The 26,793-nt window shown below is 45.5% G+C and overlaps 1 protein-coding gene across 2 annotated transcripts in view; it reads right to left on the bottom strand.

The window, feature by feature from the left end:
* KSR2 (kinase suppressor of ras 2) overlaps nt 1-23,368 on the bottom strand; it is a 271,878-nt gene extending 248,510 nt beyond the window's left edge. For both annotated transcript variants that reach the window (XM_045585402.1, XM_045585403.1), the window contains exon 1: nt 22,716-23,368. In XM_045585402.1, coding sequence (XP_045441358.1) covers nt 22,716-22,895 — 180 coding nt within the window. In that variant the 5' untranslated portion in view covers nt 22,896-23,368. The remainder of the gene's footprint in view (nt 1-22,715) is intronic.
* Nucleotides 23,369-26,793: the final 3,425 nt, after the last annotated feature.

Below are 26,793 nucleotides of genomic sequence, written 5' to 3'. Positions count from 1 at the left end.
TAGTATTATAGTTGACCATGTGTTCAATGTTACCATACACTAAATCAGATGTCTTTAAACAGGAACACATGTAACACAAGGTCATGTGTTGATAAGTTGGCACAAACACAACCAGAGGCTTGTAGGAAACTAGCCTTGCATCTCCCCTAACGCAATGGTTCAGCCTTCGTTAGCTCAGGGAGGACTTTATAGAACTACTGTGAATAATAACAACTGGCTGTAACTCACATCTATATACACATTGAAGCAAATGACCAAGCTGAAACAGAACAGGGGTGTCCTTTAGGTCAGTAGAGTATACTAATATAGTGTACATAGTAACCTACCTTTTGTATCGATATAAGAAAGGGAGTAGTAGTAATTAATATATTTGTTAAGCCGAAACTGGTTTGGCTCAGTGGATAGAGCGTCAGCCTGCGGACTGAAAGGTCCCAGGTTCGATTCCAGTCAAGGGCATGTACCTTGGTTGTGGGCACATCCCCAGTGGGGGGTGTGCAGGAGGCAGCTGATCCATGTTTCTCTCTCATTGGTGTTTCTGACTCTCTATCCCTCTCCCTTCCTCTCTGTAAAAAAATCAATAAAAATATATTTTAAAATATTTTATATATATTGGATATATATATATATATATATATATATATATATATTCTTTTTAATGGAAGTTAAAACTAAAATAAAAATTTTCAATGAAACAAACAAACCTAACAACACATCAAATTGGTGATATAACTATACTGAGAAAAAAATTTATGTGCAATGTCAAGATATTATGTGTGTTTGGCTATAAAATACACACAGCATCTATGAAGTATTTCCGAAAGAAAAATAAACAAATAAACTGAATCTGACCAAACATCTATCATTTGACAGGAATCATGGTAATAGAGGAATAAGTTACCCCCAAGGAAGGAGAAAATTCTATAGGACAAAAACTTAATTTCTTTAACAAGTAAGCAATATTTTAAAAATTAAAGGAACTATGAAGATAAACAATTTAAGAGACATAAAAATCAAGTGCAATGTGAGATTCCTGAATGAATACTGATTCATGTACAGGTAAACATCTCCAATCTTTGGAATTTGCTTTAAAATACCAAACACAAGTGGAATGGAGACAAACGAAACAAGACTGCAAAATGCTGATTACTGTTTTATCTGTGTGATAAGTTCATAGAAGCCCACTGTACTATTTTATATTAAAATTTCCCATTAAGAAAAATTTTTTAAATAACAAATTGGTTCCTATTGACTTTATTCCTTAAAGAAGAAAATAGTTAACAATGATAATTTTGATACCTGGTGGTATTTTACATAATTAGGACAGCAGCAGTAGCTGTTAATATTATTACTTCCTGCATGCCTGATACAACGCTATGCATTTTATTTTATTTTTTTTAATATATTTTTTTACTGATTTTTACAGAGAGGAAGGGAGAGAGATAGAGAGATAGAAACGTCGATGAGAAAGAAACATCGACTAGCTGCCTCTTGCACACCCCCTATCGGGGATGCACCCGCAACCAACGTACATGCCCCTGACCGGAATCGAACAGGGACTTTTCAGTCCGCAGACCGACGCTCTACCACTGAGCCAAACCTGTTTCGGCAACGCTAAGCATTTTACACATATTACCTCCTTAAATCCCAATGCTGAGAAGTAGGTCCTATTATTATCCGTATTTTACAGGTGGAAAAACTGAGACACAGAGTTTTTCAAAGATGCACAGAATATGCCCAAAGACCCACAGCTGATCAAACAGCAATCTTAGACTTGAACCCAGGACTGATTCCAAAGCCCTATGGCTTCTCTATTACAGGACCTTGCCCCACGTGCCTTTTCAGAAACAAGTATTGCTTGCCTGCTAATCTTTCTCATGTAGCTCTGGAATCAAACACGAAAGAAAGCCTGCTTAAACCCCGCTAATGAACTTGATTTCACATATCAAAAATTTTTATATTGGTCAAAGATCTGCAACTGACCTGGGCTCATTTTGCTGCTCTGACCGGCTCCTCCGCCCTCCAATCCACAAACACGAGTACGCTGGCTGTTCCTCTGAGACCTCAAGGCCTTTGCACAAGATGCTGCTCCCTCCCTTAAGTGCTCTTCCCCCAGCCGCGGTTATCCCCGTAGATCACTGCCTCACAACCTCCTTGTCTTTGCTCAAATAGCATCTTTTCCATGAAGCCTACTCTCCTTTCTTTCTTTTTTCCTAATACCACCTCTATCATGCTTTTAGTTTACTTATTTGTTTATTGTCTGTCTCCGCTCATAGAATGTGCGTGGCCCTAAAGCAGGGCTCTTTGCCTGTCTTACTCACAGATGTATCCCCAGCACCTACAGCAGTGCATTGTAGGTACTCAAAACTGAGAAATTGTGAGTTGGATGAAACAGGCCCTGGAAGAAGAAAATGGGACTGAAAATACCTAAAAGGGCAAAGTCAGGGAGACTAGACAAAAGCTGGGGCACAACAGTGTCCAGGGGTTCCTCCTCCATGGGACCTGTTTCAAGGTGACATCTGGGCTCCGCCCACCCTCTGCAGTCCTGGTTCTACCTTTGAGAAGACTCTAGTTCCCATCTTAGCAGACAACTAAGGCGACTGGCTGTGAGGAAATGTGATTAGACATGTATGACTGAATAGTGGTGGGGGAAGAGTCCTCCTCTTAATCTGAGTTAATAGAAGACTGCTCTCATTATCGTTAATCTGATAAAGAATGGTCAGCTCTCAGACCTGTAGCATGCTTGAAATGAATTTTTCATAACTCTGCAGAGACATTTTCTGCACTGCTGTTAATAATAAACCACAAAGCACAAGACCTAAAATGTATTTCCATTTCACCACCTCTTCTCTCCTGGCTTTACTTTCCCTCCCTCCACCCTACCCTTCCCGAGGTCTTGCCTGTCTATTATTATTATGGGATAGCTCGTGTGTGTTGTGGTGTTAAAAAACCTGCCTCCAGCTTAGGGGACCAATAAATTCATGTTATGCTTTCAAATAGTATTTGAGAAGTGGGGTTCATAGGTTAGAGAGTTTATTCAATTTGAAGAGACGACCTATTGAATAGTTTTCTGTAAGGAGGGGGAGATGAGAAAGGGAAAAGATGCAGAGGAAGCCAGTTTAGAGAAAGGAATACCCCCTTGCCTTCAAATGGGCCTGAAACACTCTTCATCCCAGCCACAGTGGACTTCATTTGCTTCCTCAAATGCCCCATGCTATTTCCTACCTCCAGGCTTTTGCACATACTGTCCCTCTGCCTGGGCAAGTTCTTCCTCATCTCTAGTTAATGCCATCATCCTTTCAGGTCTTATTGCAATAGTTTTAAAATCACATCACTAGCTCCATGAGCAGTATATTCATGTCTCAGGAACCTACTAGCACAGTGCCTGATATGCAATATATTTGTATGTCATAAGTACTATATGGGCAAGACTTTGTTCCAGTCTAATACATTTGACATGTTAGGACACAAAACAAGTCTCTACAAGTTCAAGAAGATTGAAATCATATCAAGCATCTTCTCAGATCACAATGGAATGAGATTAGGAAACATTCAAACACCTGGAGGCTAAATAGCATGTTATTAAACAATGAATGGGTTACCAATGAGATCAAGAAGTAAATAAAGCCCTAGCCAGCTTTACTCAGTGGATAGAGCATCAGCCTGCTGACTGAAGAGTCCCAGGTTCAATTCCGACCAAGGCCATATGCCTGGGTTGGGGGCTCAATCCCCAGTGGAGCTGATGGATGATTCTCTGTCATCATTGATGTTTCTATCTCTCTCCTCCCTTCCTCTCTGAAAAAAATAAATATATAAAAATAAACAAACAAACAAACTTCCTGGAAACAAATGAAACACACAACAACCCAAAATCTTTGGGGCCTAGCAAAAGCAGTCCTGAGAGGGAAGTTCACAGCACTACAAGCCTACCTCAAATAATAATGATAACAATAATAATAATAACAATAATAATAAACTATTTGATCCTACAACTTAAAGAATTAAAAAGATAACAACAAGAAAATCCCAATTCTAATAAAGATTAGAGCAGAAATAAATCACATAGAGGCTAAAAAAAAATACAGAAAATCAATGAAACCAAGAGCTAGTTCTTTGAAAGATAAACAAGACTGATGAACCATTAGCCAGACTCATCAAGAAACAGAGAGGATCTAAATAAATAAAATCAGAAACAAAAGCTGTGAAGTAACAACTGACACCACAGAAATACAAAGGAGTGTAAGAAAATACTATGAGCAAATATATGCCAACAAGCTGGACAATGTGGATGAAGTGAACAAATCCCTTAAAAAAAAATACAATCTTCCAAAACTAAATCAGGAAGAATCATAAAACCTGTATAGGCCAATAATAACTGATGAAATAGAAACAGTAATCAAAAAACTCCCAGCAAACAAAAGCCCTAGTCCAGATGGCTTCACAGGGGAGTTTTAGCAAACCATCAAAGAACAACTAACACTTTTCCTCTTCAAACTATTCCAAAAATCCAAGAGGAAGGAACACTTCCAAACTCTTTTTATGAGGCCAGTATTATCCTAATTCTAAAACCAGGTAAGACATTTCAAAGAAAGAGAACTAAAGGCTAATATTCCTGATTAATATAGTTGCTAAAATATTAGCAAAACAGATCCAGCAATATATTAAAAAGATCATACACCATGATCAAGTGGTATTTATTCCAGGGATGCAAGGCTGGTACAATATTCACAAAACAATAAACATGATACATCACATGAACAAACTGAAAGACAAAAAATTGCATGATCATATCAATAGATGCAGAAAAAGTATTCGACAAAATCCAAGCCCCATTTTTGACAAAAACTCTCAGCCCAGTGTGAACAATTCATAACCTGGAATATAGAACCAGTATAGCCAACGAGGCAACTCCACAAGCTCCAGGGAATTGTCACCTAGACCCTCATGTATAACTACAAAAGGTATGGAAGGAATTTTTGATTCTCAAGTTCCTATCATGGGGACATTTATTTAGTTTATAGCAGAGGAAAAACTATGTCCTCCCAAAGGGTCCCCATCCTCCTAGCAAACAAATGTCCACAGCAGCAATATTTACAATAACCACCGGGGGAAACAGCCCAAACATCCACTGATGGATGGATACACAAAATGGGTCTATGCATATAAAGGTATGTTATTCAGCCATAAAAGGGGATGGAGTACTGACACATGCTACAACATGGGTGGTCCTTGAAGACATTATGCCAGACATGAAAATCCATGTATTATATTATTTCATTTGTATGAAATATCCATAACAGGTAAAACCTTAGCAAAAGAAAATAGGGGATAGAGGGCAGGGAAATGGGAATGAACGCTAACATATCTAAAGGGGGTGTGTGTGTGTGTGTGTGTGTTGATATTCTAGAATTAGATAGGGGCAATGGTTGCACAACAGTGAGCATATATTAAAAACAATTTTATTGTATGCTTTAAAATAGTAAAATGGGCTGAAACCGGTTTGGCTCAGTGGATAGAGCGTTGGCCTGTGGACTGAGGGGTCCGGGTTCGATTCCTGTTAAGGGCATGTATATCGGTTGCAGGCATATCCCCAGTAGGGGGTGTGCAGGAGGCAGAAGGTCGATGTATCTCTCTTATCAATGTTTCTAGCTCTCTATCCCTCTCCCTTCCTCTCTGTAAAAAATTAATAAAATATATATTTTTTAAAAATAGTAAAATGGGGAATTTTATGTTATGTAAATTTTACCTCAATTTTTTAAAGCCTGAAAAAAAAAAAAAAGAGAGAAGCTATATGACTATACTAATAGCAGAAAAAGTAGTTTTCAGAGTAAAGACAATTACCAGGGATAAACAGTAACTTTACATAATGATAAAGGGTCAATTCGCTAAACAAACAACCATCTCAAATGTGTCTACACTTAACAAAACAGCTCAAAATAAATAAAGCAAAAACTGATGGAACTGAAAGGAGAAATAGACAAATCCACAATGACAGTAGTATGCCAACACTCCCTTAGGTATAATCAATAAAATGAAACAACCTAAGAGAAAATCAGCAAGGAAATAGGGGATTCTCTACAAAATCATCAACCAATTGTATTTAATCAAGATATGTGTGTGTGTGTGTGTGTGTGTGTGTGTGTGTGTGTAACATGTGCACTTGAGAATAATGTATATTCTGCTGTTGAGGAGTACATATATACACACACACACACACACAAAACACTGTACTCTTCAACAGCAGAATATACATTATTCTCAAGTGCACACGTTACATTCACCAGGAGAAAAGATATTCTGGGTCATAAAAATAAACCTTAAAGATTTTAAGAGAATTGAAACCATATAAAATGTATTCATTGACCATAATTGAATTAAATGAGAAGTCAATCACAGAAAATATCCCCAACAATTGGAAATTAGACAACAGATTTCCAAAGAAAACATGCATTGAAAGGGAAGCCTCTAAAGGAATTAGAAAATACGTGAACTAAAGAAAACTGAAAATATAACTTATCAAAATGTATGGGGTGCAGTGAAAGTAGTCCTTCAAGGGAAATTTATGGCAATAAATACTTATATTAGAAAAGAACTGTCTCTAATCAACAGTCTAAGCATTCACCTCAAGAAAAAAAGAAAAACAAGAGCAAAATGAACCCGGACATGCAGAAGAAAGAAAATGATAAGAAAATCGATAAATTTTAAAACAGAAAAACAATACAAAAATAGATAAGCCAAAAACTGGTTCTTTCCAAAGATGAATATAATGTATAAATCTCTAGCCAGATTGACAAACAATAACGGGAAAAACACACATTATCAACATCAGAAATGAAAGAAAGGACCTCACTATAGATCCCAGACACTAAAAGGATAATAATGGATACAATAAGCTACTCCAGTCATGTAAATTCAACAGCTTATATCAAGTGTTCCAATTCCTTGAAAGCCACAAACTATCAAAATTTACCCAGGAATAAATTAAAGAAATTGCATTTGTAGTTTAAAATACCTGGTTGCGAGGGGGGGGGGGGGGGGGGGGGCGCTAGGTTCAAAGAGTTTCAATGGTGAATTCTACCAGCATTTAAAGTTGAAATAACACCATATCTGTACATAATCTAAGGAAACATTTCCCAACTCATTTTATGAGGCCAGGTTCACCCTGATTCTGAAACTAAACAAAGGCAGTACAAAAAAACAAAAACAAAAAACATCCCTCACGAATATAGACACCAAAATCCCCAACGAATAGTAGTCAATCAAATCCAGCAACATGTTAAAGGAATAATGTTGCTTTTGGGATTTATCACAAAGCACTATTTCTCCAAAGAAATACAAAAAGCAACATCCAGACTTGCTCTGCCTTCTAACTAATAAATACACAGCCCCTGCATGGCCTCTGGATGGGCTTTTCTCTTTTAGATACCTATCTACTTACATATCTGTCTATTTGCCTCATTGCTGGAGTCCAGGCTAGCCAACCCTGCCCAAACACCACACCAGCTGGATGGGCACATAGAGAATCACTCATGGCCACTTCTGATTGGCATAATACTCTGTGTAGGGTAGGTGCACAGGCAAAGGGAAAGTCACAATTGCCAACAACCCCCGGTCCCCAAGTTCCATCCAAATGGAACACACACAGGAGAGATCAAGGAGAAGGTGGCTGCAAAGTTTGGCTCAGAGACTTGTCAGGAGGCTGTGGGCATGGCTATCTCTTGTCTCTGCCTGGCAGGTTCCAGGTCTAGATGCAAACTCCTCCTGAGAATGCTTCCTCAGCCAAGAAGAAGGACTGGCCGCCTTCTCTCTCCTCCAGAGAGCAGAACCAAAGGATGGAGGTCATCAAGGAGCAGATCCAACTCAACAGGTTAGATCCAACAAGTCTAACCATTATAACTCACCCACACCAAAGGCTGCCTTGTGAAAGGACCTGAACAGACACCTCCCCAAAGAAGATAGACAAATGGCCAATGAGCACATGAAAAAAATGTTTAACGCAGTTAGTCATTAAGGAAATACAATCAAAGCCACAGGATGGCTGTAACAAATAATCATCATCATCATCATCATCATCATCTAAAATAGCAAGTGTTGGCAAAGATGTGGAGAAAACGAAGCCCTGGTGCATTGCTGGTAGAAATGTAAAATGGTCCAGCTGCTGTGGAAAACAGTATAGTGGCATCTCAAAAATTAAAAACAGCCGAAACCGGTTTGGCTCAATGGATAGAGCGTCGGCTTGGGAACTGAAAGGTCCTGGGTTCGATTCCGGTCAAGGGCATGTACCTTGGTTGCGGGCATATCCCCGGTGGGGGGTGTGCAAGAGGCAGCTGATCGATGACTCTCTCTCATTGATGTTTCCAACTCTCTATCTCTCTCCCTTCCTCTCTGTACAAAATCAATAAAATATATTTTTTTTAAAAATTAAAAACAGAACTACCGTATTACCCAGCAATTCCACTCCTAGTTATATACTCAAAAGAATTGAAGGTAAAGACACAAATATTGAACATCCATGTTCATCGCTGCATTGTTCACAACAGCCAAAAGATGGAAACAACCCACGTGCCCATCAACAGATGAATGGATAAACAAAATGTGGTCTGTCCACAGCATGGAATACTGCTCACCCATAAAAAGGAATGAGGGACTGATACATGCTACAACATGGATGCACGTTAGAAACATTATGCTAAGTCCATGGTCGGCAAACGGCGGCTCGCGAGCCACATGCGGCTCTTTGGCCCCTTGAGCGTGGCTCTTCCACACAATACCACGGCCTGGGCGAGTCTATTTTGAAGAAGTGGCGTTAGGAGAAGTTTAAGTTTAAAAAATTTGGCTCTCAAAAGCAATTTCAATCGTCGTACTGTTGATATTTGGCTCTGTGGACCAATGAGCTTGCCGACCCCTGTGCTAAGTGAAAGAAGCCAGGCACAAAAGGAGACCTGGTTCCATTTCTAGGAGGTACCTGGAATAGTTAACTTCATAGAGGCAGATAACAGAATGGGGGACACCATGCAGCTGGGGGTTGGGAGGACAGAGAGTTATCGTTCAGTGGGCACAGAACTTTTGTTGGAGATGATGAGAAAGTTCCAGAGAAGGGCAGTGGTAATGGCTGCACGTTATCGCACTCGATGCCACTGAAATGTACATTTAAAAATGATTCACGTGGCCGAAACCGGTTTGGCTCAGTGGATAGAGCGTTGGCCTGCAGACTGAAGGGTCCCAGGTTTGAGTCTGGTCAAGGGCATGTACCTTGGTTTCGGGCACATCCCTAGTAGGGGGTGTGCGGGAGACAGCTGATCAATGTTTCTCTCTATCCCTCTCCCTTCCTCTCTGTAAAAAATCAATAAAATACATTTAATTTTAAAAAATGATTCACATGGAAAAAAATAAAAAGAAAAATGGTTAAAATGGCCGAAACCGGTTTGGCTCAGTGGTAGAGCATCGGTCTGCGGACTGAAAAGGTCCCAGGTTCGATTCCGGTCAAGGGCATGTACCTTGGTTGCGGGCACATCCCCAGTAGGGGTGTGCAAGAGGCAGCTGGTCGATGTTTCTCTCTCATCGACGTTTCTAGCTCTCTATCCCTCTCCCTTCCTCTCTGTAAAAAATCCATAGAATATATATTTTTTAAAAATAATAAATTGTTAAAATGTTATGTTACTTGTTTTACCACAATAAAAATGTGATTTTTTAAAATACCACCTTGGGAGATTGTGTTCATGCCAAATGACAAAGCCCAAAATGACCACAGGGCAGGCGGTGGGTCCCGTGAGGGCCTTCCTACCTGGAGAGGAACTCGGCCATGGCCGCCGGCTTCCCTCGTCCCCACAGAACCTTCGGACAAGTTCCCGTGGGGAGGCCCACCGCCGCACCTGGTACAACCACGTGCCACAAAATGGCGTCTGTCCGTGACGGCGGCCTGCAAACATGGCGGCGGCCCCGTGGGCTACCTGCAGCCGAGAAATTCCTCTGGCGTAGTGACGTATGACGTGGGAGCTGAGTGGTAGCCATGGAAACGTCGTAAAGCAACGCATTCCTCACGTGCTTGTGGCAATGCCGGTGCAAACAAACCTGCTGAGCTGCCAGGCCTGCGGCAGCACAGCACACGCCACTGTGTACGGCCCAGAACACTTGAAAATGATAGTAAATGCTGTGTTCGTAGTGTATGTGTTTGCATACTATGCTTCTTCAAATTTTTTAATTTTTTATTTTATTTATTGCTTTGCAAGAGAAGGGGAGAAGAGAGAGAGAGAAATATCAATTTGTTGTTCCACTTATTGATACTTTCATTGGTTGATTCTTGTAAGTGTCCTGACTGGGGACTGAACCTGCAACCCTGGTGTATCAGGACAATGCTCTAAAGAACTGTTATCCGGCCGGGGCTACCATTACTTTAAAATTTTTTTAAGTTTGCTGTGAAACAGTGTGCCACGTTACACAACAGCAGCCTCACACATCTTGTGTCTACTTCGTTTCTTGACTGTATTTTCCCTTGTGTTTGATCTAATCTTGTTATTTTATAAATTTCATGAAGCCTAAGTGTGCATTGTTTATAAAGCTTACAGTAGTGGACAGTAATGACCTACGTGTGTACATACACTCACCACTTTCTCACTGACTCACTCAGAACAACTTCAGTCCCCAAAACTCCATTTATGTAATGACCCTATTCTATTTAGGTGTACCATTTTTTATCCTTAAGTTTAGACTCTATTTCCACCGCACCCTTTCTACTGTTGATGTTAGGTACACAAATACCATTGTGTTACAATGGCCTACTATTCCCTACAGTAACATCCTGTACGGGTTCGTAGCATAGGAGCAATAGGCTATACCAGTGGTCGGCAAACTCATTAGTCAACAGAGCCAAATATCAACAGTACAAGAATTGAAATTTCTTTTGAGAGCCAAATTTTTTAAACTTAAACTTCTTCTAACGTCACTTCTTCAAAATAGACTCGCCCATTGGAAGAGCCACACTCAAGGGACCTAAGAGCGCATATGGCTCGCAAGCCGCAGTTTGCCAACCACGGGGCTATACTATAGAGCACATGTGTCAAACACAAGGCCCTCGGGCCAAATCCGTCCCGCCAGGCCTTGCAATGTGGCCCGCACCGCGCTGTCATCACTGCACTCCACTGCGTTTCCATCACAATGACAGTTTATGACTGTTCAGTAAACCATTCGGCCCGCGATTTAGGCTGGATTTTAGATTTTGGCCCCTTCTCTGATTGAGTTCGACACCCCTACTATAGAGCCTATATGTGTAGTAGGCTATACCGGCAATTTTCAACGAATGTGCGCAAGAATTTTTACAGCACGCAATATTTTAAAAATGGGGCACTGACCTCTTTTCCCTTAGAATTCAGGGGTAGGGAGCCTTTTTCCTGCCAATGGCCATTTGATATTTATAACGCCACACAAAATTATCAACTTAAAAGTTACCTGCTATATTTGGCCAAACATTTAATTGCCTCACCCTAATGCCTTGGCAGGGCCAGACTATATGGTTTCTCAGGCCTTATATGGCCTGTGAGCCAGATGTTCCCCACCCCTGGTTTAGATTGTCAAATAAAAATAAATAAATGACAACAGCCAACAATAGCTGTCTGATGTGAATGAACCAAAATTATACCTATTTTTTTTGTCAAGTGGTATAAATACATTTTTTTTTTTTTGGTGTGCCACAAAATTTTAGTAGTTGGCTTATGTGTGCCATGAGCTGAAGAAGGTTGAAAATCAGTGGATCATACCATTTAGGTTTGTGTACGTGCTCTCTATCATGTCCACACAACGGTGAAATCGACTAGACCAGTGGTCGCCAACTGGTGGTCTATGAGATCCAAAAGGTTGGCAACCACTGGCCTGCATGACACATTTCTTAGATGGCATCCCTGTCATTAAGTGGCACATGACTGTACTTTGTTACCCAACTTAGAGTTGTGATGAGCACACGGTTTAAAGACTAAAGCCTGCCAGGCACTGATGAGACGTGAGTCATCTGTGGGCGAATTCAAAGATTCAGATCTGGTATCAGAATCTTGTTCGCTTATGTCACCTGCAGCCCATCAGGTGTGCCATTATCCCGTAGTAGACTTCTATGGGTTTCCTCTCCGCCTGGATGTGTTAGCCCCCTGCCTCTCAAACACTGGGGGCTCAGTAAACATTCATTGAATAAATGAATACCTTCAAGAATGACACCTCCCAGAATGGCTAAAATATACTAACCACCACAAAGGGCTAAAATGCCCTTCCCTCCTCATACCAATCTATAGAGAACATAAAAATCAAAAGAACTAAAGGTAAGCCCTAGCTGGTTTGGCTCAGTGGATAGAGAGTCAGCCTGCTGACTGAAGGGTCCTGGGTTCAATTCCAGTCAAGGTTATATGCCTGGGTTGTAAGCTGGATCCCCAGTAGAGGGCATGCAAGAGGCGGCCAATCAATTATTCTCTCTCATCATTGATATTTCTATCTCGCTCCCTCTCCCTTCTTCTCTGAAATCAGTATATGCTCATACAATTAATGAGCATTTGTCATGTTCCAGGCACTCTGCTCAGCCCTTAACTGCACAATCCATTTAATCAGCATAACAATCCTATATAAAATGATCCAGACCTTATAAGCAATGAAACTGAGGCTCAGAAAGGAGAGTGCATTTGCCCAAGGTTAGTAAATCCTGAACTCAGACTAGAACCCAAGCAATTACTCCTGCAGAGCCCAAGCCCTCCTAATTACTTAGCTATGCTGCTTCAAGCACCCACTGAAATTTCCAAGGACTCAATTACGTTCTTTTTTCTGAGCCTTCATCTCACTTTTCTATTGGTTCAGGAAAATCAAAGGAACCTGTCTTTGGAATGCATCCACTGTTTGAGTCAATGGCTACCTAGCAACTCCAGGAGGGTCATATTTTCAGTCTTTATCAAGATTTCCACTATAGCAAAAGAGAGAAATCACCTCAATGCTCAAAAGCAGCGCTGTCCAATCAAAATGTACCATGAGCCATCTACAAAATTTAACATTTTCTAGTAGCCTCAGGAAAATAAAATAATAAGGTATGGGTGAAATTAACTGTAACATAGTTTTTTAAACCTAATATATCTAAAACAATGTGTTTTCAATATGAACAAATATTTAATGGGATACATTACTTTATATTCTTTTCTTCATACTAAGAGTTTGGAAGCTCGTGTGTGTTTTACACTAATCACACATTTCAATTAGAATTCCCCATATTTCCAATGGTCGGTAGCTAATGTGGTAAGTGGCCACTATCCTGGACTTCTCCGGTCTAAAATGTTTGCTTCTCTTTTTCTCATCTTTCCTTGTTTCGGTGAATGCTCTATTTTGTCTTTATCAGTCCTATATTTCTTTTCAATAGTTGTCATCTGTAATAGTTACCCACGAAAGCATTTGAGCGACAGAGTATGCCATCATGACTCCCATTAATCTTATAGCTATCACCTCTGATCACATCACCATTGTCATCTGCACTTCCCCTTCGTCCACTGTCTGCTCTCATCTTCCTTTCTTCCCTCCCAGGCCATCACCCCTTCGGGAAACCCATGGTAGAGCAGTAAACCTCTTCCTCTGACTGTGGCCACCTGCATTCGCAGTTTGGGTTAAATCACTGGCTCTACACCTCAGTAAACTCACTTGTAAAACAGGAACGACCACACTTGTGGTCACTACCCACTAGAGAGGCGTTCCAAAGGTCACAGATACCCTACGCTGTGACTTTCTCCTCCCATTTTGTCCCTCTTACCGCCCCATTCCTCAGAGCCTCCATCCTCCTTCCCAATGCCACGTGTCCCTCATCTTCCTCAGCTGGACACCTCCCCACCCCCCATATCCAGAGCATCTCCATGGGAATGAGGAAGAAGGCCAGGTCCCAGCAACTGGGAGCAGATGAATGGGAGCCCAGGAAATAACAGACTCTCTGGGGGAAGAAGACCCGCCAGTTTTCTGCCCGTTAAAAGAAGGATAACAAGTTCCCTAGCAAAACCCACTCCAAAAACCCACAAGGGCGGGAAAGCCCTTCAGAAATAACTTATGCCACCGGCTCCGATTGTGAGACCAACTCCCACCCTTATCTTTACGAGAACAAGGCACAGGGAAGAGGCTGGGTCTTCGCAGGCTGGCCACTTGGTGTGAAAAAACAAGTCCTCCTTCTGTCCCCACAGGTCCCCAGATCCTTCCCAACTAGAAACAGGAAAGGTGAGATCCCAACCTAACGCAACTGCCTCCTTTACCCTGAGCCCTCGGTCATCAAAACACAGGCAATCAAAATATAAAGTGAGCCCTCGATGGTTTGGCTCAGTGGATAGAGCATCAGCCTGCGGACCAAAGGGCCCCAGGTTCTATTCCAGTCAAGGGCACATGCTGGGGATGTAGGCTCAATCCCCAGGAGGGGGCATGCAGGAGGCAGCCAGTCAATGATTCTCTCATCATTGATGTTTTTCTCTCCCTCTCTCCCTTCTTCTCTGAAATCAATAAAAATATTTTTTAAAATAAATAAATAAAGTAAAACACGATCCCATGCTAAGGATGTGGTGAATGGGCCCTTCCCCACCATGCTGGCAAAAGGCAATTTGGCAAAACCTCTCAAAAGTCCTGAAATTTGGAATATCAACTTCCAGGAATTGAAGGCGGGGATTACTACAAGCCACAAGGATGTCTACTACAGTGTTATTTACCCTCAATATAATAATGGAAAAGTATAAACAAACATCTGACAATATAATTTAGATTAAGTAAATTATGGTACATCCATGTAATCCCATTCAGGTATCAAGAATAGTATCTATCTACATCTATATATCTATATCTATATATCTATATATATCTACATCTATATCTCTATATCTATCTACATCCATCTACATCTATATATCTATATCTATATATCTATATCAATATCTATATATCTATATATTTCTATATATAAAAGCCTAATATGCAAATTGTCCCCTCGGGAGTTCAACCCAGAGACTGGGAGTTCAATTACTCACTATGATGTGCACTGACCACAAGGGGGCAGTGCGGAATGAAGGAAGGCCCTGGCCAGCAGCCGGGAGGTCCTGATTGGCCCTGATTGCCAGCCAGGCCTAGGGACCCTATGTGTGCATGAATTTCATGCACTGGGCCTCTAGTTTTATCATCCTATATAATAAAACCCTAATATACAAATCGACCAAATGGCAGTACGACCTATGTGTATCACTATGATACACACTGACCACCAGGGGGCAGTCACTCAGTGCAGGAGCTGTCTCCTGGTGGTCAATGCGCTCCCCCTGGGTGAGTGCAGTGGCAGTGGTGGCAGGAGGACATCCTCTGAGGGGTCCTAGACTACAAGAGGGTGCAGGCTGGGCTGAGGGACCCTTCCTCTCAGCCAGTGCACGAATGTCGTGCACAAGGCCTCTAGTTTGAAAAATGTTCTGGACATATGAAAAAAACTTCATATCTCCATCTTTCCTCAGTTTTCCAGGCTCATCTGTATACTTGAAAAATGCAACATGTCCAAACAGGACTTGATTGTCAAGTTTAACCTATTCCAACCCCAATCTTCACATTTCAGATTATGGCACCACCATTTGCTCAGTTCTTAGACCCAATACCTAGGAATAATCCCCAATTCTCTTTTTTCACCCCCTCCTCATATCAAATTCATGAGCACCTCCCATGCACTGGATCATCTGAATCCAGCCACTCTGCCCATGCCCCCACCATCATAATCATTCAAAGCACAGTCAATTTTTGTTTTGACTTCCACAGTAACTCCCTAACTTTTCTCCCGGCTCCTATTCTTACCCTCAACGGTCTCTTTTCATTCAGCAATCCAAAGGATCTTTTAAAAACATAAATCAGTCTCCACCCTCCCCTTATTTACAGAACAAAACTCAAGGGTCCTAGGTAAGCTCTCTATGACCAGGTCCCTCATCCCTTCCCCACACCCATTCACTCCACTCCATCCACAGCGGTGTCCTTACTGTTTCAATAACATGCTGAGCACATTCCCACCCAAGAAATTTGCATCTGCTGTTCCCTCTACCTAGAGTATTCCCCATATATTTCATGGTTGGCTTCCAGTAAAACGTCCTCAAGAGATCCTTGCTGATTACCCCATGCCTCTCCCTCTCTTTGCATGCTCTTTGCTCAGGGTTTCTTCATAGCTATGGTACATCGTTATACTAATACTAGAGGCCTGGTGCACAAAATTTGTGCACAGTGTGAGGGGTCCCTCAGCCCAGCCTGCACCCTCTCCAATCTGGGACCTCTTGAGGGATGTCTGACCACCCATTTAGGCCTGATTTCTCTGGGATTGGGCCTAAACTAGTGATTAGACATCCCTCTCACAACCTGCAGGCCTGGTCCCCCCCAGCTGCCCTGCCCCCCAACTGTCTTCTCCAGAAGGCCTTGTACCCCCCCAAGTGCCTTCCCCTGCAGGCCTGGTACCCCCCCCAACTGCCCTTATCTGCTAGCCTGGTCACCCTTAGCTTCCCACAAATGCCCTCCCCTGCGGGCCATCTTGTGTCCACATGGAGGCAACCATCTTTGACCACATGGGGGCAGCCATCTTGTGTCTTGGTGCGACAATCAATTTGCATATTACTCCTTTATAAGATAAGATTAGATTATTCATTGGCCCCTGATGAACATGCCTGCTGGAATCAGTACCCTTGGATAGTTGCTTCCAAGTTGACTCTGGGCTTATCCACGTAACTTGCTTTGGCCAATGGGACATTAGCAAAGGTTATGGAAGCAGAGGCTTAAGAGGGGCTGCCTGCTGGGGTTTGGCACCAGGGAACACCTCTGCCACCACCGTGCAGGAGATCTGGGCTGTCCTGCTGGAGAAACCATGCAGATGAAAACTGAAGTACCCCAGCCAACCACCAGCCACGTGAACAAAGCCATCTTGGACCACCCAGCCCCAGGCAAGCCACCGGATGACCACAACCCAGGCAAGAGCAGCAGAACTGGCCAGCCGGGTCCAGCCCAAGGGCAGACTCCTGAGCAAATAAATGATATGGTTTTAAGCCACTACCTTTGGGGTGGCTAGTTGTGGAGCAATAGACAACTGTTACAATAGCTTATCTGTCACTGGCTATGGCAGAGGCTCCTAGATATTCAGCAAATTGTTTGTCTCTTCTTCCTGGACCGACCTCCCCATCTTCTTTGCAGTGATTAAATTCTAGCCAATGAAATGCAAGCATAAGTGATCAGGGAAACTTTAGGGATGAGGCTTTTACGAGGCTTTGCCTTCTCCACATTTTCTCTCCTTCCTGGATGAAAATAATGTCAATATTGCAAAATGGAAGGGGCCTGGAGTATGAAAGAATGGCCCACCAACCAAAAGTATTCATCTTGAACGTTCTGTGAGCAAGGAAAGATCTCTAGTAGATGCCCAGCTGTCATGGCTCAGTGGTTAAGCGTTGACCCATGAACCAGGTCACAGTTCAATTCTGGGACAGGGCACACAAACTCCAGTGTGGAACGTGCAGGAGGCAGCCAATCCCTTGATTCTCTCATCATTGATGTTTCTATCTCTCTCTCCCTATCTGTTCTAATATCAATTTTAAAATTCTTTTAAAAGACTTCTACTAGAGCCATTACACATGGAGGAACCTATGCTAATCAATACACTGACCAACATTCTCAATCCACTTGTTTAGTGTCTGTCTGGCTCTACCCCACCTTGACAGTCACACATGAGTGAAAGCACCATGAGAGCAGGGGCCTCACCTGTCTTGTTTGATTTCCAGTGCCTAAAGCAGAGTTGGGCTCACTAAATAATTACACCTGTTGTAAATTAAATATGGCCACAAATGCTCTGCAGCTCCTCCCGCCAAGCGGAGGAGTCCGTATCGCCATCATCGAAATCCAGGCTATGTGTCAGAAAATTTAAATCACTTGCCACATGACAGTCACCGATCAGAAACTGTGTGACTTCCAAATCTTAAGAGACCTTGCAACTTTCGCCCTTGCCCTCTTGGGACACTGGGGACATGAAAGAAACATGGGCTATCCCATTGGAGAGGCCACATGGAGAGAGAGATGCAGCTGTCTTAGCCACCAGCCAATCTGCCAGCTGATGTGGTCACATGAGGGAGCCCGGGCAAGAATAGCAGAAGTGCTATCCACCCAATCCCAGTGCAGAGAATCACGGAAAATGACTACTTGTTGTCTGAAGTCCGAAGTTTTCTAAACATGATTAAGTCTAGGGATGGTTTGTGACACCACAATCAATCAATCATAGAGACTGACCATATGAAGACCAAATAATTGATATGCGTATGGCTACCTTGCCCTTGCTGTACAAGGAGGTTCTGTATGTATCCACCCCCAACCCAATCCCTGGTGTTTGCCTCCCCTTCTAATCTCATCAAAATACAATAGAACCCAGGTCAGAACCACCTGCGCCTGGCCAGCGCCCGTCATTCCTAGCGTCACCTGCCTGCCTTTCAGATGGTCTGTGTGCCTCCAGCGTCTTTTCTGTCCCATTCACCCTGCAGACCTAGCTTGTAGGTTAGGGTTATGGTTATGGCTAGGAAAAATATCAATAAGAAAACACCACTCTGTAATGTGAAAATTAAATCAAATTTGAATTTCAGGGTCTACAAATAGTTTTATTGGAAAATGCTCACGTATGTATTGTCCGTGGCTGCTGTGTGCTGCACAAGCAGAGCTCAGTGGTTGTGATGGAAACCACATGGCCCGCAAAGCCTTAACTATTCACTAGCTGACGGCCCTGCTGCAGGCTGCCATTGGACTAACCTGGAATCATCCTTTTTACTGAATTCAGTCCCCAACTTTTGAAGACTTCGTCTCCTCCTCCAAGGGGATGAAACGTGGTGCTACATCAGATCCCAGGAGTTAGCAACCTAAATTTGTTTCCAGGGACCCTCAATCAGGTATTATCCGCTTTGTGTCTTCATTTGGTTTGTTCTTCTGGAGCAGCAGGCCACCTATTGCCACCTAAACCCTCCCCATGTCTCACTCCCCTCAGGGTCCCCAGGTCCCCAGCCAGGCGAGCTCCCCTGCTTTGCCAAATGTCTCCCCAGGTGAGTTCTATGGAACATCAACCCCGAGAGACAGCTGTGGAAAAAGGAGACTCCAGACTCTCCCTCTTTGCGTCACAATATACGTTCCTGGCCTGTGAAAGGCTCTGAGGAGTCTTGCAGGAAAGACACCAGTTTCCCTTTGCTTAACTCAACCGCTCCCAAACATGTTAACCATAAATATGCTTTGTCCACAGAACCCTTGTTGACTACCAGCATGGTAGTGCCTGGGTTTCAACACTTGTTGAAAGTATGAGAAATGACAACATTCCACAGAACCAGGAATCCACAGAACATACCTTGGAAATGCAGCTCAGGCTCTTCCTTCTCCCTCTTCCATCTGGGGTGTTCCCTCCCATGCCTTCTGTTCCACACATGTAACGCTAATCATAATAGCTATCATTCCCTTAGCACCTGCAGGCACTGTGCTAGAGACCACACGAGACCCTTGAAAAAGTCATCTCTTCTAATCCTCACGACCACCTCTGAGGTAGGCATGTTATTCTGTCACTGCCATTTTTGCCAAAAATTAAACCATGGGTCAGAAAACTTAAATCACTGGCCCAAGATACAGCAAGTAGAAAAGCTAGAATTCAAAACTACTTCCGTCTAACTCCAAAGCTCAGGATCTTTCTCCTCCGCCAAAGTCTGTCCCTGTAACACACGGGGACTGATGTGCTGGCTCTCCACCTGATATCCCTCCCTGCCTTCTTCCGTGCTGGCTGAACCCTGATTTGTACGAAGAGGCAACAGGTCAACCAAGGCGAAGGATCGTGACCTGCCGAGCCAATCACAATGGCGTAGCAACCGGGACAAGCATTTGACCCAGTTCTGGACAAGAAGACATAATTAAACATCATCTGTGGGGGTAGGGAGGAGGAGCTGTCCTGAGAGAGCCGAACAAAGATATGGACCAGTTATGCCTCGACCCTCACCCAGTTCCCCTCCTTCCTGCCTTGAACCTGGTGTAACGGCCGAAGCTTCAGGGGCCATCTTGCAACCATGAGTATTTGCAAAGGCATCGGCTCTGATATTAACTTACTGAGCCAAGGACATACCTCCAGACTTCTTGTTACATAAGAAAAAGGAGCCATTATTTGATTAACCACTGTGGCTGGATTTTCCGTTTCATGCGGCTGAACCCATTCCTAATGCTTTCCCCCAGATTATTTGCTGTTTGGACTTTATCATTATTTCACATGTATAGTATTAGCCTCGCCTCCCTAGCCATGAAGTACACTTCCTGTAGGCTAAGCCCATGCTGTATATCTTTGTTTCTACAGGGGGACAGGCATGTTTGTAAATTTTGCTTACTGTCAAGGTTTTTGAGGATAATCAGTTCAATTTAATACTTCAGTGTTTGGGAGCAGGGAGCTGTCACCATCAAATAGTGAGCTATGTGTATCTAACTCCTAACAGGTTAGTATTTCTCAAAGTGTCAGTATGAAAACACACATCAGAAATATCTGAACTGTTTGTTAAATGCAGGTTCCTGGGCCCCCTCCAATCCCAACTGAATTAGGCTGCCTGGGGTTAGAAGACCGGAATGTGCATTTTTGACAAGCTCCCTGGGTGGTTTGGATATGCAACCTTTGAGAACTATTGGGATACATAAACCCTGTGGGTTCAAAGCATGCATGGGGTTTGGCAGGACTTGGCTAGACCCCGAGTCACCAGCCCCTCCTCAGTGGCCCCACTCCAGCCCTAAAGATCTGGGAACTTGAGACCCTTTCATGGGCAATAGGGATAAACTGATTGGCATGCCCTGAGGCACACTGGGACTAGGAATCAAACAAGCAGATGCAATCTCAATAGTTGGAACAGCCCACCATGCCAGCGCCTCACCCCCCAGGGTCAAACGAAAACCGCCAGGCAGAGAGGCAGCAACAGAGCCCGGGCCCACTGCGGCCATCGGCGCTGTCCAGGGAGTTGTCAGAGGACAGAGCATGGGGACAGGGGAACAGGCGGCTGGAGAGACGTACACAAACCAGCGTGTGGGGCTCCTGGCTCAGCCGCAGGAGAGACTGCAGGTGGCCCGTTGGCTTATGTGTTTATTTACTGCACGCAGCTCTGAACAGAGTCACACCTTGGGCGCTACTCAGACAGAAGGCTGGGTCAGGGCATCCCACTCTCTTTCTTCCCGCGGCAGAATCCTAGCCCAGACCGTCCTCCCAAAGCTCCGAGAAAGAAAATACCTGTGCCTCCCGACAGAATTTCCACTCCTCTGATACCCCCCTGACATTCATCTTATTTCATTTCTGAGGATCATTTTCCCCGATGACAGGTGCACAGAGCCATGTATTTCTAGGGCAGCAAACAGGATATTCAAAACACACACACACACACACACACACACACACACACACACTTTCAAAAACGATGACCTTTCTGCCCGCTGACATCCAGCCAAATTCAAAACCTCGGAGGAAAAAGACTTGAAAGTGAACCCAAGAGAGGTGGTCACCCAGGCTACCAGGGGGCGGGAGGAGGTCCGGGACACAGAGGGGCAGAAAGATTCAATTAGGGACTGAAGAGTTCAGGCCTTGGGAACTCAGCGACTGCCAGCTATGGGGAGTTCCCAAATCGAATCAAGCCGTGTGTGTGTGTGTGTGTGTGTGTGTGTGTGTGTGTGTGGCCGCGCGCGCGTGCGGCGGGGCCAGCTTGAGGAAGGGAAGCGAGCCCAGCCCCTCGGATGTTTCAAACAACCTGGATGCCCAGCGGTTCTGTGGCCACGAGGCACATCCTGAAACCTTTCTCCTCTGACCCAGTGGCCTTTGGAAGAAATAACTGCTGCCATCTTCTTTCTGGGCAACTTTGCATCCACCCTTACCCCACTCCCCCACCGAAGTGCTCCCAACTCCCCCTCAAGTTCCCTCGGAGAGAATGCTACCAAGGCCAAGGATAACTCCTCCATCTCCACCTTCCCTCAGGGTCCCACCGAGATTCAAGAGTGTTTTCCCACACCCCTATGGGCTGGTCTAGGCATATATATATTTTTTTAATCTTTTTTACACATTTTAGGCCTGCAACAGCTCCCTGCATCCAAGTAATTAGACTGAAAATGGGTAGCTCCATGGGGCTATTTCTTAATGCATCTTTGCCTCCTGACATGTATATCACTTTGGGTGGGGGGGAAAAAATCCAAGGAGCAAAAAGGGGGGGCTGGGCCGGAGGCGGGGAGAAAGAAGAGGTCTATATTTACAGGCAACCCCGTTCTGCGAGCAAAAGCCACCTTTTGACACCTGCAGAATGCGCAGGATCACGTGGGCCCTCTGCAGCGCCTGCATGTCTCACCCGGCACACGAGCCCCCGCGGCACATAAACAAACCCACCGGCGCCGGCGACGGCGAGCTCACTCCTCGGAGAGGAAGCGGATGGCAATAACGGCCGCAGAAATAATAATAAAGGGAGGGTAACAATTACTACTACTACCACCGCCACCCAGCCGGGCGCAGACGACAGCGGCACAGAGAGGGGACAGCCAGTGCAGGCTGTGCAGAGAGATAAATCACGGAAACCCACATCGTGCCCCCACCCCACCCCCAACAAACAGAATCAAAGGAAAGGGGATGGTGGGGAGAGAAAGGGGGCGGGGGGGGGAGGAAGGATTGCAATCCCCCCATCCACCCCCTTCCCCACCACCCCCTAAGCAACACCTACCTCCAGGGTCCGGATCTCTTTTTGCGTGAGGTCGTTGGAGGTAGCACATTTGGTCCTAAGCCCTTCCAGGTTGGAGATACTCAGGTCTATCATGTTTTGGACCAACTCGCACTGCTGTAAGGCTTTTTGCAAACTCAGAGGCTGCTGCTCCTCGCTTTTCGTCATGTTTTCCTCATCCATCGCTTGCTCTGCAAGCCCCCCGTCCCTCCTCCTCCTCCTCCTCCTCCCGGAGAGAAAAAAGGGGGGGCCGGGGGGGGGTGCAGAGGTAGTCTACCCCCTGCGCCTCTCCAGCCACTGCGACTCCTCAGTGTCTCATGGAGAAGAAACCTAACATCTCACACAGGGTTTGAGGGGGTGGGGAGGGAGGAGGGGACAAGAGCCAAAATTTATTATTTTATTTTGGGGTATCAAGCCGACTCCATTAGAATGTCTCCTCTCTCTCTCTCTCTCTCTCTCTCTCTCTCTCTCTCTCTCTCTCTCTCTCTCTCTCTCTCTCTCTCTCTCTCTCTCTCTCTCTCGTCTCTGGTCCCTGAAAAGGAGAGATGCCGTTTCTCAGAAGCAAACCAGGTGATGTGATGCTGTCTATACACTTAGGGAGGAGGAGGAGGAGGAGAAAGAGAGGAGGGGGAGGAGAGGAGGCGGAGGGAGAGGCGGAGAAGGCAGATAGCGCTCACTCCTTACACACCGGTTCCGTGAAGGGCAACATTATATATATTTTTGGCTGGCTGGCTTTTATGTATTAAAAAAAAAAAGAAAAAGAAAGAAAGAAAGAAAACAGAAATCTGGTTCGCCCCCCTCCCGGTGGCAGGGACGGGTGCGTTAGCGCGTTCTCAGGGAGCCGCCTGCATGGCTCCCGCGGCTGCGGCGGCGCCTGCGGCCGGCGGTGCCCTCCCCGCGCTGCCGCCGCCGGCTCCGGGCTCCGGGAGGACGGCCGCCGCGCCCGCGCCCGCCTCGCTCCGCACCGACATCTTGCCTGTCAATCACCGGGCGGGGAGCGAGGATGGAGGCGAGCGCGGGCCCCGCCGGGGAGGCGGCGGAGGGGGCCCGGGCCCGCGCCGCTGCCGGCGGGGGCGGGGGGCGCGGGGCGGGCTTCCCGGGGGACGCGGAGCTCGCCTGGCAGCGACATTGCTGCCGGGCGCGCGAGCGAACGAGGTGCCGGGGGAGCGCGCGCTGCGGTGCATGGCGGAGGCGGCGGGGAGGGACCCGGAGCGCCGGGGCCGGGCGAGGGGCGGGGGAGGGGGGTTCGGACGGACGGGGACGGGGACGGGGACGGGGGCCGGGGCCACCACACAGCCCCGCTCTCGCGAGACGAGGCGGGAGCGCCGCCCGGCAGGTGCGCTCCCCGGGAGCAGGTGTGCGCCCAACTTCAAAGCCCCGGGTGCGCGCCGGCGACGCGTCCGCGTGAACCCGGGCACGTCTCCTCCGGCTCTCCGGCCGTGCGCGCCTGCCTTTCTGCTCGGTTGTGCTTTCTGGTTACTGGGGGGAAAGAAAACAAATGATGTCTGGCGTGAGCTGTGGGAAGCTGCCTCCCAGAACTGGTCCCCTGGCCTGCAGTGACCCTGATGGGTGGCTTCCCATGGGGGGGAGGGGGTGGGGTAATGCCTTCATCGGATGGTTGCCAACTCCTCCATGCCCTGCGTGATCTGTCCCTGGCCTATCTAACTGGCCTTCTACCTGCGAACGATGGCTCCAGAATGGCTTTTACACTTCAAAATGGAGAGGGAGGGGAAATCAAGAGAATACTTTGTGACGTGACAGTTATAAGATATTCTCATTTCAGTGTCCGTAAAGAAAGCTTGATTAGACACCACTCACTTGTTTGTTGCGTTTGCTTTTGCATTAATTATAACAGCAGACTTGAGGCATTGCAACAGACACTGTTATGACTTGCAACGCCTACGATATTTAGGTATCTGGACCTTTTCATAAAAGTTAGGTGACCCTGATTAAATCGCCGAACATGTTCTTGCCTCCAAGTTCTCTGCGCTCTGTGTCCCCTCTGACCAGGCCACACACACACACACACACACACACACACACACCCCTTCCCAATCCTCTCCGATTGCCTCCTTGTCACTCAGTGTCAACTCAGGTATCATCTCAGAGGCTTCATCTCCCGGACCATCTGAAAATAGTGCTCCCAACACAGATTGGCCAAAGAATATACTTAGGATAATTAACAAAAGACACCTCTTTCTCCAGGTGCCAACAGAGCTCTGTGCCAAGGCACTAGGCTTGTGGGGTAGAATCGACTCAGAACACACGGCACAATGTATATCCCTTAAAGGAAACCACTTGAGAAGTGCAATGACAGCCAGTGTTGGCAAACCTCTTTCAGGCTGTAGGTCATGGGGTTTTATAGTTCACACGGAGCTGAATCAGCATTTTCAAAATCCCTCTGCTGAGGAGACGCTGCAGGTTCCCAGTCTTTTGGACTGTGAAGTTTATGGATTCCTGTTCTCTGGTGAAATTATCCTTTCATCTATTTTGTCCCATCATTTGCTTTGTTTTTCTTTCTTTCTTTTTTTAATATATATTTTTATTGATTTTTCACAGAGAGGGAGGGAGAGGGAGAGAGAGCTAGAAACATCGATGAGAGAGATACATCGACCAGCTGCCTCCTGCACACCCCCCTACGGGGATGTGCCCGCAACCAATGTACCTGCCCTTGTCCGGAATCAAACCTGGAACCTTTCAGTCCGCAGACTGACGCTCTATCCTCTGAGCCAAACCGGTTTCGGCTGCTTTGTTTTTCTTGAACATATTAACCAATGTTCACTTAAAGCCCTTGTTTAAGTCTAATACCTTGGTCACCTTCGAGGTCTGTTTCTATTGACTATTTTTCTGTTTTCGGTAATTTAGTCCTGTCTCTTGGCAGGCCTTATAATTTTCATTGAATGCACAATTGGTGCATGGAAGAAAAAAAATTGAAGAGAGGCTCCAGGTGATGTTATCTAACTCTAGAGAGGGCTCACCTTTTCCCTAGAGTATTAGCCTCTCAAATTTTATCTCAACCCTATAAGACTGCCAAAAGTTCTGCTTGTTTCGCTCTCCCCCAGCAGGAAAAGGTGACTCAGAATGTCTCAATATAATTCCTCTGGCTCCTGAATCTTGGCCCTTGGTTGCTTCCAAGCTCTCTGAATGCCTTTAATGGTGGTGGTGGTGGTGGTAGTGCTGGTGCTGGTGGTGCTGGTGGTGGTGGTGGTTGGATCTGACCTTTCCAGCTATTTTCAGATAAAGTGGAGACTTGAGCAATGAAAGGAGCCCCCAGCTCAGAAGTCATCAGCTGGACTCTAAGCACACACAAATGCACTGTTTGCCACCTCCCTATTTTTTGCAACTGATTGTAAAAATATTAAATATAGTGGCTGTTTGTTAGGCTTTGTATCCATCCAGCCTCCTTTGAACATCCTTCCTGCTTGGAAAATGCCCCATATTATGAGTCTCGTGTCTCCATAAGAGAAACCAAAGCACTTTTCCAGAAACTTCCTTGCAACCCAGTTTCAAGTGATCGAAGCTCTAACATGAAACAAATCCCATGAGGTTTCTACTGGAGTGAGGAGCACAGAAGCAGAGTCTCTCTGAGAGCGAGGACACTGCTTCCAGGTGTCCTGCCCTGTGTGGGCTTGGTGTCCATGCTGTGGTTTGGGCATCCTTCCTGGCTGCACATCCAAGCCTGGTTCTCCTCTCCTCCCCTCCCCTCTCCTCCCCTCCCCTCCCCTCCCCTCCCATCTCTCCCCTCCCCCCCTCCCTTCCCCTCCCCTCCTATCTCTCCACTCCCCCAGTCCCCTCCCCTCCCCTCTCCTCTCTCTTCTCCTCTCCCCTCCTTTTCCTTCCCCCCCCCCATCCCCTCTCCTCTCTCTTCTCCTCTCCCCTCCCTTCCCTCCCCCCCCCCACCCCATCCCTCCCCTCTCCTCTCCTTTCTTCCCTTCTCCTCTCTTTTCCTCTCCTCTCCTCTCCTCGAGATTCTCCAGGAGAATCTTTGGAGCCACCTGCCTTAGTTGTTCAGGCTGCCATAGCAAAATGTCACCGGCTGGGCAGCGTAAGCAACAGAAGTGTCCTCACGGTTGTGAGGCTG

The sequence above is a fragment of the Pipistrellus kuhlii genome, unplaced genomic scaffold (genome assembly GCF_014108245.1).
Source record: "Pipistrellus kuhlii isolate mPipKuh1 unplaced genomic scaffold, mPipKuh1.p scaffold_m20_p_20, whole genome shotgun sequence".
Taxonomy (NCBI): domain Eukaryota; kingdom Metazoa; phylum Chordata; class Mammalia; order Chiroptera; family Vespertilionidae; genus Pipistrellus; species Pipistrellus kuhlii.
Note: the sequence above shows the minus strand (reverse complement) of the source record. Positions and strands in the feature narration are given on the sequence as shown.